This window comes from Cavenderia fasciculata, assembly GCF_000203815.1.
Source record: "Cavenderia fasciculata unplaced genomic scaffold Scf_Dfasci-F-a-25c12.r2-5, whole genome shotgun sequence".
In the NCBI taxonomy this organism is placed as follows: Eukaryota; Evosea; class Eumycetozoa; order Acytosteliales; family Cavenderiaceae; genus Cavenderia; species Cavenderia fasciculata.
The window spans coordinates 739,209-752,831 of NW_004457729.1; the positions used below are offsets into that span (position 1 = coordinate 739,209).

Sequence of the window (13,623 nt, forward strand, 5' to 3'; positions counted from 1 at the left end):
ATAATAATAATAATAATAATAATAATAATAATATCAATCATATTCACAACAAAAATCTAAGAGAGAGAGGGAAATACAAAAAAAACAAATAATATTTTTTTAAAAATGTAATGACCAACCAAAAACTTTGTTGTTTTTTTGTCTACTACTACTTTTTTCCTAAACTCAACTCACTCTCTCAACTCCACATTTCCAAATTCATCATTGGATTAATTGATTGATCCAATGATCCATCCATCTATTCATCGCACTTGATCCACCGATCGATCATCCTCCCTCCACATTTATCGATTTGATCCAATAGTTTTTTTTCCTTTTATTAAATGTTTGGCAAGGTTGATCGTTGATATTAAATTATAATAATCAAAATATTATTGATCTGTGCACCTCGTCCAATCATCTTTTCTCTTCGCACTACATCAGATACATGGATACCCATATACATTTTACTTGCATTTGTCGTTTCATTTCCTTTCCTTTCCTTTTCTTTCAATGTCTGTCCTTGCATATGAACTAAAAAGTTAACAACCGTGGGGTGGGAATTGTTGTTGATGTTGGTGTGAATGTGACTCGACGAGAGAGAGGGATGAACGAGATCAAGATAACATCAACATCAATATCAACATCAACAATAACAGCAATAACAGCAATAACAGCAATAACAGCAATAACAGCAGCAACAAACATCATCATCATTATTATTATGATTAATGATTTAAATGCACCACCGAAAAGAACTCCTTAAAAAGTATCTATCGGTTAGTTGTGGTGGTGGTGGTGGTCACTTGCACTACTACCCTACTTCCCCACTCACCACAAACCAAAACATCGCTCCCTTGAACAGGGGGTGTTTGTGTGGAGTGAGAGTAGTACTGTAATTCCAGTGTGTGTGTGTGTGTGTGTTTATATCACATTTAATTGTTTGGTGTTGCGAATCAGCAGCCATACACAACTATGGTGATGGATCTCTACTCACCATCCCGTTTCCATCAATTCATCGGACTATTTCACCAAATACGGGTGATTAACCATCCATCACAACCTGGATATCCAGCACCAACCAACCAACCTATATGCAGTCCAAATAATCTAAGAAATCATCCAGCAGTACCTCCACTTTCTTCCTTTTCCATTTTACTAACCTCTCTTTCGATCCCATATCCTACTCTATTAGTAATCCTATTGTTTAGACCTTAAATCATCAGAGCAACATCAACAACAACAACAACAGTAATCCATCAATTGAGAAGCTAATTTTAACTACAAAATCAGCAATATTGTCTTACCATCAAACAACAACCAAAAAAACAGTAGCCAACTAAATCATCATCACCAACTCTTATTATTATTATTATTATTATTATTAAAAGATTTATATACATCATCATCATCTTTGGATTGAATTCAATCATTTTAACATTTTAATATAATTTAATATTAGAAAAAAAAACCCACACCCATTTGTAAATAATAATAATCAATCAACCAATAATCAACCAATAATAATAATAATTAATATTTTAGTTCCAAAAAAAATGATTTCAAAAATATTTTCAATCATTTTAATAATTTTCATTTCAACAACAATTGCAATTGATATTAGATATTTGGATACACCAAATGAACCTGGAACCAGTTTTTTCCCAGTTTTCGAAGGATTAAAACTACATGTAAGATGTTACCGCAACCAAACATCTGCAAATATCAATGGACCAACGATCTTGTTGGATGCCGGTCTCCCATTCTTTTCCACTGCATGGGCCACCATCCTAGAGCCATTGCTTATTGAAATGCCCGCCCTCAACTATAGCCAAGCATGTCTTATCGACCGTTACGGCTATGGCTTCTCTGATCCAGCTCCATTCCCATTCACCGCCCAAGAGTTTGTCCGTCGTCTTCACGGTTCGTTGCAAGCCGCTCAAGTAAACCCACCATATGCTCTCACTGGTTGGTCGTGGGGATCGATCGACATGCAAATCTTTGCTCTCCGCTACCCATCCGAGGTTGTAGGACTATTTACCGTAGATGGGACCGATCCAATCTGGGGTTTTGAAGGCAACCAGATCAACGTTGACATTTTAACAGCCGGTATGGAAAACTTTATCGTCATGAAGCAACTCGACCAGTTGCAAGATGCCGCCGTCAACAATCGTATCCAACTCGGTTACGGATACTACAATGACGCCGACAGCATCAAGTTCCCAACCAATGCTCTCAAGATTGCCCAACAATACTTTTTCACCAACAACTTTTTAAACACTGCCATCCAAGAGCTCAACATTATGGTGCCATCGACCGTCATGCTCAACGACACCATCGCCTCGCTCAACACTGCCACACCATACAAAGATCTTCCCATGGTCGTCCTCTACGAGTCGCTCAATGGCATTGAATGGGAACAACGTCAAGTAAACATGTCCAACTACTCGACCAACTCTGAAAGCTTTGTCATTGCAACCTCTCACTTTATCCCATGGGAGTCTCCAGATGCCATCATCTCTGGACTTGCAAAACTATCAACTAGAATCAAAAATAATCCTTCCACTCAATTTATTAAATCCCCTTCCATATCTTGTCCAATTAATATTTAAATAATAATAATAATAACATATATATATATTGTACCGAATAACAACAAATTAATTAATAGTACCGACGATTCTTTTTAAAACTTAGAATACAATACTTATTCCTCCTCTCTCGAACATCCTAAACACAAACCAAAATTTCCACATTATATTTATTTATTAAACACAAGATAACACACAAGATAACACAACTTTACTATTTGATAAATTTGAAAATATATTATAAATAGAATAATAATTTGTCACACCTACACAATATCCTTTAAATGGATACGATATCAATAAACCTATAAATCTTATTGATTTTGAAAATAGAATATATAGAAAAAAAAAAATACCTATTTATTTATTTTTTCTCTTTCTATTTAATTTTGTAATAAATTTAAACTAACATCTTTAATGGTTTCAAGAGTAAATTGAATGTCTCTTTCGGTCATTGTTGAATTAATACAGAGACGGATGGAAGGTTCGGGGAGGTATTTCTCGCCGTCGACATATTTGGAGCGAGAAATGAGGAGACCACGATCGAGCGACTTCATGACAATCATTTCAAGGAGATCATCGTCGTCGTCACGGGTACCAGTTGTCTTTTCGAGACGGAGATGGAGGATGGGGGAGATGGGAGAGCCAATAACACGGAATCCGGGGAGGTTGTTGAAGGCTTCGTAGGCCATTGCGCAATTGTTGGAGAGTTTGGAGAGGAGCTTGGGATCTTGGTCGAGAATGTTGACAGCAGTCTCGGCAGTGGTAGCGTGGAATGGAGGAAGCGAAGCGGAAAAGACAAAACCGAGTGCGTTGAGACGTTGGTGATTGACGACGGCATCAGCTCCACAACAGAACCCTCCACCGGCGGCAAAGGCGTGACCAAGACTAGCGCAGATGACTTCAATGTCGTTCACGTCGATACCATAGTGCTCGCAGATACCACGGCCCGTACGACCAATGACACCGATCGAATGAGACTCTTCGAGCATCACACGGAACTTGTAACGCTCCTTGAGAGCCATGACTTGTGGAAGTGGAGCGATATCACCGCTGTTAAAGTAGATACCTTCGAGGACGACAAACTTACGGACCAACTTGCCCTTGCCATTCTTTAGGTCTTCTTCCTCCTTTTGTGCAATTTGTTCGAGGATGCGGGCCAAGTCTGACACATCGTTGTGCTTAAAGTAGTGCACACGTGATCTCGACAATGTGATACCGACTTGGACAGGATGGGAGAGACCAGCATCGGCAATGATAATGTCACCAATCTTGGAAAAGGCTGGGATGGCCGATGTGATGGTAGCATAGCCCGACGAGTAGACAATGGTCTGTGGTGCACGCATAAACTGTGTCAAACGCTTTTCGAGCGAGAGATGCACGTCGATCGAGCCGTAAAAGCCACGTGGGCCACACGAACCGACACCGTACTTGCGGATGGTGCGTTCAGCAACCTCGTTGAGACGTGGGTCCGACAAGAGACCCAAATAGTTGGTGCGCGACATGCACAAGACATTGTCCTTGCCATTGACAGAGACGACGTTGTTGGTAGAGTTGGATTTGGTGATGGTGATGGGGTTGGCAGCGTTACGGAGTTCGTTACGCGACATCTTGGGTGCCAATGGCACTGGCTTCCATTCTTTGATCAATTCCTCCTCTTCGCGTGGATTCAATGTGTCGTTGGGACGTGGTTTAAACGGTCTCATCGACAAGAGGTATATGATAAAGAATAACATCAAGCCATGAAGTACCAAATGTGCTACGCTATAGTTATGAATCAATTCATTAATGAATTGATTCTCTAATATTTGTTGTAATATAGATTGCATGAGAAAGAGATCCAAAGAGTTATTTAATAGTATTACAATATATCTAGAAAAATAGTAATCATAGTTAATACAAAGTTTTCATTTAATAATGATTTAATCATAATCCATATATCTATATATATATAAATATAAATATCTATACTCTATCTATCTATATATCTATCTATACATCTATCTATCAATCACTACTACTACTACTACTACATACATTCATCAATAAAGTATAATAAAAGATTTAAATGAAGATGATGATGATGTATTAATTTCGTCGCGATATCTGTACAATAAATTTTCTTCTTCCTTCTTCCTTCTTCTCTGTCTGTGTGGATCTATTTTCCTCAAAAAAGATTCACTATCTATCTATCTATCTATCTATCTATCTATGTGATTGAAATATGTATGTTTATTGACAATGATTAATCGGATTGTGTCTTTCTTGTTAAAGTGTTTTTGTTTTTATTCACAAAAAAATATTTTTTTATTATTGTTGTCGTTTTTGAGACAAATATCGCGGTGATGGTTGATGGCGCCGCTTTTTAGTTAGGAATTCCATTTCCTTTCGGTAACCCCCTACCTTCTATCTAATAATAATAATAATAATAATTACCAATGATTTTTAATTATAAAATGTTTATATTTTTTTAGTTTTTTTATTTATTTATTTTAAATTTATTAATATGATTTTACAAATAGTATTTTTTGAACTACTTTCTCTCTCTCTCTCTCTTTCTCTCCACCTTCTTTTGCTTCTCTTTACCCTTTTCTCTTTTTTTTTTTTTTTTTTTTGAAATATATATTTTTAATTTATATAGTTATATCTCTTTTTCTTTCTTTTTTATCTCTTTAAGAGAATAATTTAGTATGACAACCCTTGCAATATGGTTTACCATTGTTGGCAGTGTAAGATCCACCGGCCAATGGGTTCATACAAAAAGCGCAAACGAAATGTTCTGGATGGTATTTCTTGTCGAGAGCATCGACACAACGTCCAGAGATGGCTTTACCACAACCTGCACAAACGGAACCGGCTTGGAGATGGTAGTGAATATCGCAGTATGGCTTGCCTCCAAATTCGAAAAAGGTGCCACTGGCAAATGACTTTTGACAATATTGGCAGACAAAGTGCTCTGGATGCCATTGGGTGCCGAGGGCATTGATGCATTCGCCACGGATTGGTTGGTTGCAACCTCCACAACGGGCAGCAAAGGTGGCGTAAAAGTCAGTCTCGCAATAGGGACGACCGTCACGTTCAAAGAAGTTGCCTCCCTCGAATGGTTTGAGACATTGTGTGCAAACAAAGTGGTGGACGTGGAAACGACGGCCGAGAGCAGTGATGCAACGATCGGTGATGGGGTCGTCGCAGTGAGCACAACGGGCACAAAACAACTCTTGGTAACACTTTTCGCAGTGGGGAACTCCCTCTTGTTCGTAGAAGTTCTTGGTGCCAATGGGGTTGTGACAGTTGCTGCACGAGAAATGCTCGGGATGGAACATCTTGCCCATGGCTTGGATGGTTTCACCGAGAATTGGTTTACGACAACCAGCACAAGTACCACGTGATGTTGGTCCGGTCGAATCAATATCATTCATTTGACTGGTAAGGTTGGATAATAACTTGTCCAAATCATCACCTTGAACTACCTTTGGACGTACTGCACCATTATTTTGTTGTTGTTGGTTGATGTTGTTTTGGTTGTTGTTGTTATTTGATACACTGACACTGGCTGAAGCTGGGTAAGATGAAGCAACAGATGGACGACTAGATGTGGCAACGGATGGAGCAGGCTTGGAGACAGCGACGGTTGGGGTGACGGTGGCAGCTGGACTCAAATTCTTGAGCAATTCGTCCAAATCTTCGGTAGACAATGATGGTTGAGCAGTAACTGGTGCTGGAGCTGGAGTTGGGGCGGGCTTGGCAACGATTGGTGCTGGGGTGGGGGTTGCAGTGGCTGGAGTAGATTTTGGTGGTGCAACCTCGAGGACAGCCTTGCTGACTTGAAGTGGTGCCTTTTTAGAGGTGACAGTGGCAGTCGATGTGAATTTCATTGGCTGGCCAGCTTGTGGAGCGGCCGAGGCCGATGATGTATAGGTGTTTTGTTGTTGTTGTTGTTGAACAGGTGCTGGTGCTGGTGCGGGTACTGGAGGAGAGTTGCTGGCCTTGATGGCAGATGAGATGGAACTGTTGAGTGACTCCATCAATGCGTCCAAATCATCAGATGTATCGATCGCCTGCTGTGAAGTGTTTGCCTTGTTGCTTGACAAATTGTTTGAGCTAGTGTTGTTATAAGAGTTGGATGAGGAGGATGAGAGGGTGGGCTTGGTCTCGACCGAGGCCTGCAAGTCGCCCATAAGGCTCTCTATTTCACTCAATTGTACCTTGGAGGATGTGTCCAAGGGTTTGACCGTGGTGGTGGTAGTAGTTGGTGCAACTTGTACAGCTGGCTTTCCACTCTTTGGTCTGCCCAAATCGGCTAATAATGCGTCTAAATCATCCATTTGTAATCCTTCAACTTTACTCATTTTTTAATAGAGAGAAAAATGTTAATTAATATTAAATTATATTATAATATAATAGAATGGTTTGAGTTGGATGAGAAAAAGGGAAATGAAATGAATGGAATTTGAAAAATATTATAAATATTTTGGAATAATATATATCTATCTATCTATCTGTCTGTCTGTCTTGTGTAATCTATCTATCTATCTATCTATTTATGATATATAAATCCTTGTCCTTTTTTATCTTGTGTGAGGAGAAGAGGAGGATGGATATGAGGATGATTGTTATAATTTTTAAAAGAAATTAAAAAAAAAAAAAAAACAATAACAACAAGCCAATATTTAATTTAAACAACCATACTCTCTAAAATTGTTGAATTTCATATGTTATGTGACAGACACACATACAAACAACCAACACACATTAGTCTAATCTAATGGCACATTGATGGTGGAGTGGTGGGGTTGGGTATAACTCTAAGGGAGTCTCACAAAATTCCACCCCCAAAACCGCCCACCATACCATCCCACCAACACCAACACCACAAATTAATTTATGATTCGATGTTGATCGATAACATCAACCATTGGATTGTTGTGGCAATAAATAAACATATTCTATTGTTGTTTTGTTGTTGTTTTGAATGTCAACAATTGTATTGTTATCGATCGAGTTCGTAAAATACTGGTTTGGTTTGTGTTTGGGTTTGGGTTTGGTTTAGTTTAATTTGGTTGGTTGGTTGAATGTATTGTTGTTTATATTGGTTCACCCAGCTAAAAGAAGAAGAATTCATTCATTCATTCATTTCTTGATAGATGTCATCTATAACTAATGTTCTTTCTCTAAGTTCTGTTGTTTTAAATGTTCATATGATTTTTCAAACGATTGTTTGTTTGTTTGTTGAGTTTGTTTTGTTTGTTTTGTTTGCTTCTTCTACCTACAAAATTAAAAATACAAGTTGATATATATAATAAATAAATAAATAAATAAATAGGGTATATAATAAGTAATGAAAACAGAACAGTACTTTTAACAACAATGATAATGACGGCCACCAAGAGATGTTTATTTTTTTCAAAAAAAAATTGCTCATGAATTGTTTGAAGCCAACCAAAATTCAAATAATTTTTCAACGACTCCATCTTCCTAAGAATTGACCTCTTTGAAATCGATTGTGTCCACCTTATCCTTCCACAAATACGGTTAATGGGGAATTCCTATCTACTATCTACCATCTATCCACAACAACAAATCAATCACTTTCATCGTCGATCGATCGATTGATTGATTGATTGATTGATGTATGAGATTGAATATCATTATTGACAAGCGAGATAAGAGATAAGTATGTTTTAACACATAAAGGAATAAATACTTTAGTTCTCCTATCTCATCGATCTTTGAATAATAATAAAATCGGGTGACCAAAAAAAAATTGGCACTGACAGTGAAAACTCCATTTCTAGGTATTATTCATTTTTAATTTAGCTTTTGAGTTCAGTTCAGTGTTCATTTTAAATATATATATTTTTTTATAGTGTGATTATTATCTCTTTCTTCTTCTTTAGCAACATACATACAAGATTAAAAGATGGATTCTGATACTGATGATGGAGTAAACAACAAAAGATTTCAAAAGAACAAGTCAAAGACTGTAGCCACACCAACTCCACCAGAAGATGTTGTTGATCAATTCACTAATTTGAATCACGAACCCACCAAGAGTTATTCTCTTAATTGTAAGTAATAAATGGAAGAAAACTTGGTTGACATGCTACATGTCTTACTATAAGTAAGAAACATCAAATTAACAAACTTTTGATCATTATTATTGTCTAGGTGGAGATGGTAGTGATCTTGAAATGGAGGATGAAACTGATGCTGTTGTAAATAACAGTACTCCTCCTATTGTCAACAATAACACTACTACTACAACTACTGCTGCTGTTGCTTCCACTTCATCCCCTGCTTCTTCATCGGACAAGGAGGATTCCTCCTCTTCTTCTGCTCAAACTGAAAAGAAAAGAGGTCGTCCTAAAAAGTCAGAGGAAGACAAGGAAAGAGATAAAAAAGAGAGGGAAGCCAAGAAAAAGGAAGAAGCTCAAAAGAAAAAGGAAGAAACTCAAAAAAAGAAAGAGGAAAAGGAAATGGAGAAAAAGAAAAAGGAGGAAACCAAAAAAGAAAAGACTTCCTCTTCAAAGAAAAAGAAAGATGTAGAACAAGATGAAGATGAAGAGATGGTATTTGAAAGTGATGGAGAAAAGGAAAAGCCAAAGAAACCAACAACTATCGACAAGGATAAAAAGACTGCTGCCAAGGAAAAATCAACTTCACCATCCACTGGTAATAAGAAAAAGAAAGAAGTAGAAGAAGAAGAGAAACAAGAGGAAAAGGATGACCATGATGATGATGATCCATTTGCAAGTGAAGAAGAAGAAAAGGAAAAGCCAAAAAAACCAACTCCAAAGAAACCAACAACCACTGAGAAGGATAAAAAGACTACAACTACTATTAGATCAACTTCATCACCTACCACCACTACTGCTACCAACAAGAAAAAGAAAGATCTAATAGTAGAAGAAGAGGAAGAAGAAGAACAACCTCAACATGATAGCGATGATGAAAAAGATAAAAAGAAAAAGTCATCAACTAAAAAGGAGGAGGAACCGACAACAACATCATCAAAAAAACCAGCAGCATCTTCCAAATCAACAACAAAAGAACAAGTCACAACACCAAACAAATCAAATGGTAAAAGAAAAAAAGATGAAGAAGAACAAGAGGAAACCAAGGAAGAAGAAGAAGAAGAGAAACCAATTGTTCAACCAAAAAAGAAACAATCGCCAGCAAAGGAATCACCAGAGATTGTATCAACAAAGAAAAAAGATGAAAAGTCAAAGAAATTTGAATCACCAACAATCAAAAAAGATAGTAGTAGCAGTAGTAGTACAACCACAACAAAAAAAGAATCAACTACAACAAAGAAAAAACAAGATGAAAAGAAAGAAAAGAAACCAGATAGTAAAAAGAAACAAGATGAAAAGAAAACCAAGACAGGTAAATCATCTAAAAAGGAACAATCTGCTGTGGTAGGTGATGAAGATGAGCCAATGGAAGAATCAATTGAAGAGGAAGATGAACACTCTGAAGAAGACGAAAAGATTATCGCCATGACATTGGTACCAGACACAGCCAAGGACATGCTAAAGGGACATATCCGTTCATTGGAAGCAACATACACTGATGACGAGACCATATTCACCCATCTGATTCTCGGCGACTCTAAACGAACCGTCAAGGTACTCAATGCAATGGCTGCTGGCACTTGGATTCTCACGTCATCCTGGATCACTGAATCATCGACAAAAGGTGAATGGTTGGAAGAGTCTGACTATGAAAGTACAGCACTTCCAGGCATCAATGCAGCTCGTGTGGCACATGAAACTGGTGAGCTCCTTCTATCTGGCAAGTCGTTTTATCTCGATGGCAAGGTCAAAGATGTCCATCTCAACAAACAGAAAAAGAAACAACTTATCACACAATTGGGTGGAACCATCTCAAAGACCTTTGAAAACTGTGATATCTGTCTCTTTTCTGGTGATTCCAGCACTGAAAATGAACCTGGATCTGGTAAACCTATTGTTGACGATAGATGGCTCTATGAATCCATTGCTGAATATTCTATTCAACCTACCGATAACTTTACCATTTCTTTTAATGATAAAAAGAAATCATCTGCATCATCGTCGACTCCTTCCAAATCTTCCAACAAGGAGAATGATAAACCTTCAACTCCAACAACTCCAGGCAAGAAAGAATCAAAGGAAAAGTCAACACCAGCAAAGTCTGATAAACCATCAACTCCTGCCAAATCATCGGCCAAAGAAAAGTCTACAACACCAAAGTCTGACAACAAATCATCATCAGCCTCTACAACTCCAAACAAGAAAGAAAAATCACCAAAAACTTCCAAATCATCAGATAAAGATTAGAATCGATGAATGTAAACACAAACCAAATCAAATCCAAAAATCAAATCCAAAAATATTAATAATAGAATCTAATCTAGATACCAACAACACAACAATAATAGCAAGGTGAATAATTTAATCTATTACTTTCACTCATTAATAATATTAAAACTAGACATGTTTTTTTACTTTTTTTAAAAAATAGATAAATAAAAAAAATAATGATATTAAATATTATTATATAATTGTAAACTAAACAAAGACATAACAATAATACCAAAATGTGTGTTTGTATCCTTTTTGTTTATCTTTAAAGTTTTTTTTTTATAAATTGTTTATTTTGGCAAAAATTATTATTATTATTAATTATGAATTGATTATTATTGGATTCTTTAAATATTATTATTACTATTGGGATCTAAAGATTTTACTTGGCACCAAGAGTAACGTTTGAAGTCATCAAAATACCGACAATGACACCATATAAACCAAGAGCACCAGCGAAAATTTCAACGATAAGCATCTTTACAAACAATGATGGGTTTTGAGCATCACCTAAAGCGCAACCACTACCAGCAATACCAACACATACACTTTTCAAAAGAAATGAGAAGGAGGAAAGAAAGGTTAGTTATATTATTTTTGTTGATACAAATAATTTGTTTCATTTAAGACATACCCAGAGAAAACATTACAAAAACCAACGGCGGTACCAGCAGCAAACATGAGATAACCAGCATTGTAATCAGCAGCTGGATCGGCAAGATTCAAACCTTTACCCTTCATACGACCTTGGAGAATAATGGCAGTAATAATACCATAAATAGCGACGGCTTCACAGAAAATAATAGAAATAATATTCTTTGATCTAATTCTTGGTTCCTTGACGGCAGCACCAAACAATGATGAACCGGTGATCCAAATACCCCTAAAAATGATTTTAATAAAATAAATAATAATAGTATTAGTAACTTGATTAATAATTCAAGTTGACGAGCGAGTAAGATAAGATAGGTTCATAAAAATTGATTGACCAATTGATCGATGATGATGACAATGATAAATATTATTTTGTTGTTGTTGTAATTGACAATCGATTGTTTCCAAATATCTTGATAGTTTGTTTTGTCTTTTGTTTGTTAATCGAATATCCAACATTGATGATTGTTGTTAGACCGGTGAAATGTTGTAGTATCTAAACCAAACAAAGAAATTTATCCAAAATAATTTATATATTATATATCCACAATATCGTATCTTGGTTTTTGTTCATTTGATATCATTATCATCATTATCATCATCATCGTCAATACCTATTCAATCCACTTTTATGAACCATCATCAATCATTCATTTAAACTCGTCTGTTGTTGTTGTTGTTGTTGTTTGCTATTTGTTATTGTTTCAATTTACCATGATGAACCGACGACAGATAAGGCAATAGCCAAACCACAACCCAAGGCAGCCCAGGTTGGTGGAGCAATATTTGCAATGAAGAATCCAGTTGGATTATAGTATTGGGCTGGTGTAAAACTGCTCATTCTATATGTATATATATATTATATGTTATTTAGTTGTTGTTTGTTATTTAATCTATATAAAAGAGAGAGAGAGAATAGATAATAGAGAGAAAAGAGTTTATGTTAGTTAATCGAAAGATTCTCTTTACTCTTTAACTAGTACACTACGAATCGAAAGCAAGCAAACAATATTAAATAAGAAGAGAGAGAGAGAGTTGATATTTGACTAGTCTTGTGCTAAGAGATTTGATTAAAACAAACAACAAAAGCAAAAAGAGGGAAAAACAACAAACAGAAAGAAAAAAATTAAAAATAATTTAAATTTTGTGGAGACACTAGAAAAAAGACGAAGTATTGTGAAGTTTCCTCTTTACCCCATATTCTATCTATCTATCCTCCTCATATATATATATATATATAATTAGATATATACTTCTATTCGGAAACTACTTTATAATACATGTAATGTATACATAGACACACACAACACACTACACAACAATCATAAAGATAGATAAGAGATAGAGATAGTAGAAGGAAGAAGATATCTGTATTGTATTGCTTTGCTTGTTTTCACCAACTCTAGTTTGTTTCATTCTCTCTTTCTCTTTTATTCATCCTGTTACTGTTATTCTTCTTACCTTAGAGATGTCTATATTGCGTCTTCTTTTACTACTACTCTTTCTATTTCTACTCAAAACAAAAAAAGGGATCGATCTCTAGTTTGGTTGTGTTGTTTATAACTTTTAATAACTTTGGAGGAGAAAAAAAATCTTTCCTTTGTTGTACGCGTTGCTCAAAAGAGAGAGTTGGTGAAACAAGGGATGGCGAAAGGAGGAAGGAAGTGTCCAGGGCAACAAAGTCTCTTCCAAGTCTCGTTAGAAAAACAAAAAAAAATTGTTCTTGTCACCCAGTATCGTCGTGCAAAAGGAGGTGGAGGTGGAATAGTCCGCAGCCTGATCATCGAATGAAGAGCCCAGTGTTTTGCTTTCATTTTTTTGATTTATTTTGGATTTATTCGCGATTCACCAAACAGGCTTTAAACAGCTACCTTTCACATCCCTGTTTGTGTTTAAATATATACTACTTCTATCGTCTTTTAATAACAACAACGTCGTTATTTGTACTATTTCCAACAACAAGGATCCACGCCATTATTTAATCCCTTTCTCTCTATCTTTTTTTCACATAACCCTCAAATACATATAATATATAAGGTAAATTCAATACAATT

The 13,623-nt window shown here is 36.2% G+C and overlaps 6 protein-coding genes across 6 annotated transcripts; 3 read left to right on the forward strand and 3 right to left on the reverse strand.

Annotated features, from left to right (window-relative positions):
• Positions 1-586: 586 nt before the first annotated feature.
• On the forward strand, positions 587-745 carry DFA_00621 (uncharacterized protein; the record flags this gene model as incomplete). Its single annotated transcript, XM_004358551.1, has 1 exon — positions 587-745. The coding sequence occupies one exon, from the start codon at positions 587-589 to the stop codon at positions 743-745; it is 159 nt and encodes a 52-aa protein (XP_004358608.1).
• Positions 746-1,535: 790 nt separating this feature from the next.
• Positions 1,536-2,591, forward strand: DFA_00622 (uncharacterized protein; the record flags this gene model as incomplete). The annotated part of the gene is made up of 1 exon (XM_004358552.1): positions 1,536-2,591. One exon carries the CDS (start codon positions 1,536-1,538, stop codon positions 2,589-2,591), a length of 1,056 nt encoding a protein of 351 aa, XP_004358609.1.
• Positions 2,592-2,953: 362 nt separating this feature from the next.
• sptA (serine C-palmitoyltransferase subunit) lies at positions 2,954-4,481 on the reverse strand (the record flags this gene model as incomplete). Its single annotated transcript, XM_004358553.1, has 2 exons — positions 2,954-4,442; positions 4,471-4,481. The coding sequence occupies 2 exons, from the start codon at positions 4,479-4,481 to the stop codon at positions 2,954-2,956; spliced, it is 1,500 nt and encodes a 499-aa protein (XP_004358610.1).
• Positions 4,482-5,242: 761 nt separating this feature from the next.
• paxB (paxillin) lies at positions 5,243-6,919 on the reverse strand (the record flags this gene model as incomplete). The annotated part of the gene is made up of 1 exon (XM_004358554.1): positions 5,243-6,919. The coding sequence occupies one exon, from the start codon at positions 6,917-6,919 to the stop codon at positions 5,243-5,245; it is 1,677 nt and encodes a 558-aa protein (XP_004358611.1).
• Positions 6,920-8,490: 1,571 nt separating this feature from the next.
• On the forward strand, positions 8,491-10,891 carry DFA_00625 (uncharacterized protein; the record flags this gene model as incomplete). The annotated part of the gene is made up of 2 exons (XM_004358555.1): positions 8,491-8,638; positions 8,739-10,891. 2 exons carry the CDS (start codon positions 8,491-8,493, stop codon positions 10,889-10,891), a joined length of 2,301 nt encoding a protein of 766 aa, XP_004358612.1.
• Positions 10,892-10,964: 73 nt separating this feature from the next.
• Positions 10,965-12,410, reverse strand: DFA_00626 (Vacuolar ATP synthase 21 kDa proteolipid subunit; the record flags this gene model as incomplete). The annotated part of the gene is made up of 4 exons (XM_004358556.1): positions 10,965-11,058; positions 11,302-11,463; positions 11,550-11,798; positions 12,283-12,410. The coding sequence occupies 4 exons, from the start codon at positions 12,408-12,410 to the stop codon at positions 10,965-10,967; spliced, it is 633 nt and encodes a 210-aa protein (XP_004358613.1).
• Between the last annotated feature and the right edge of the window lie 1,213 nt (positions 12,411-13,623).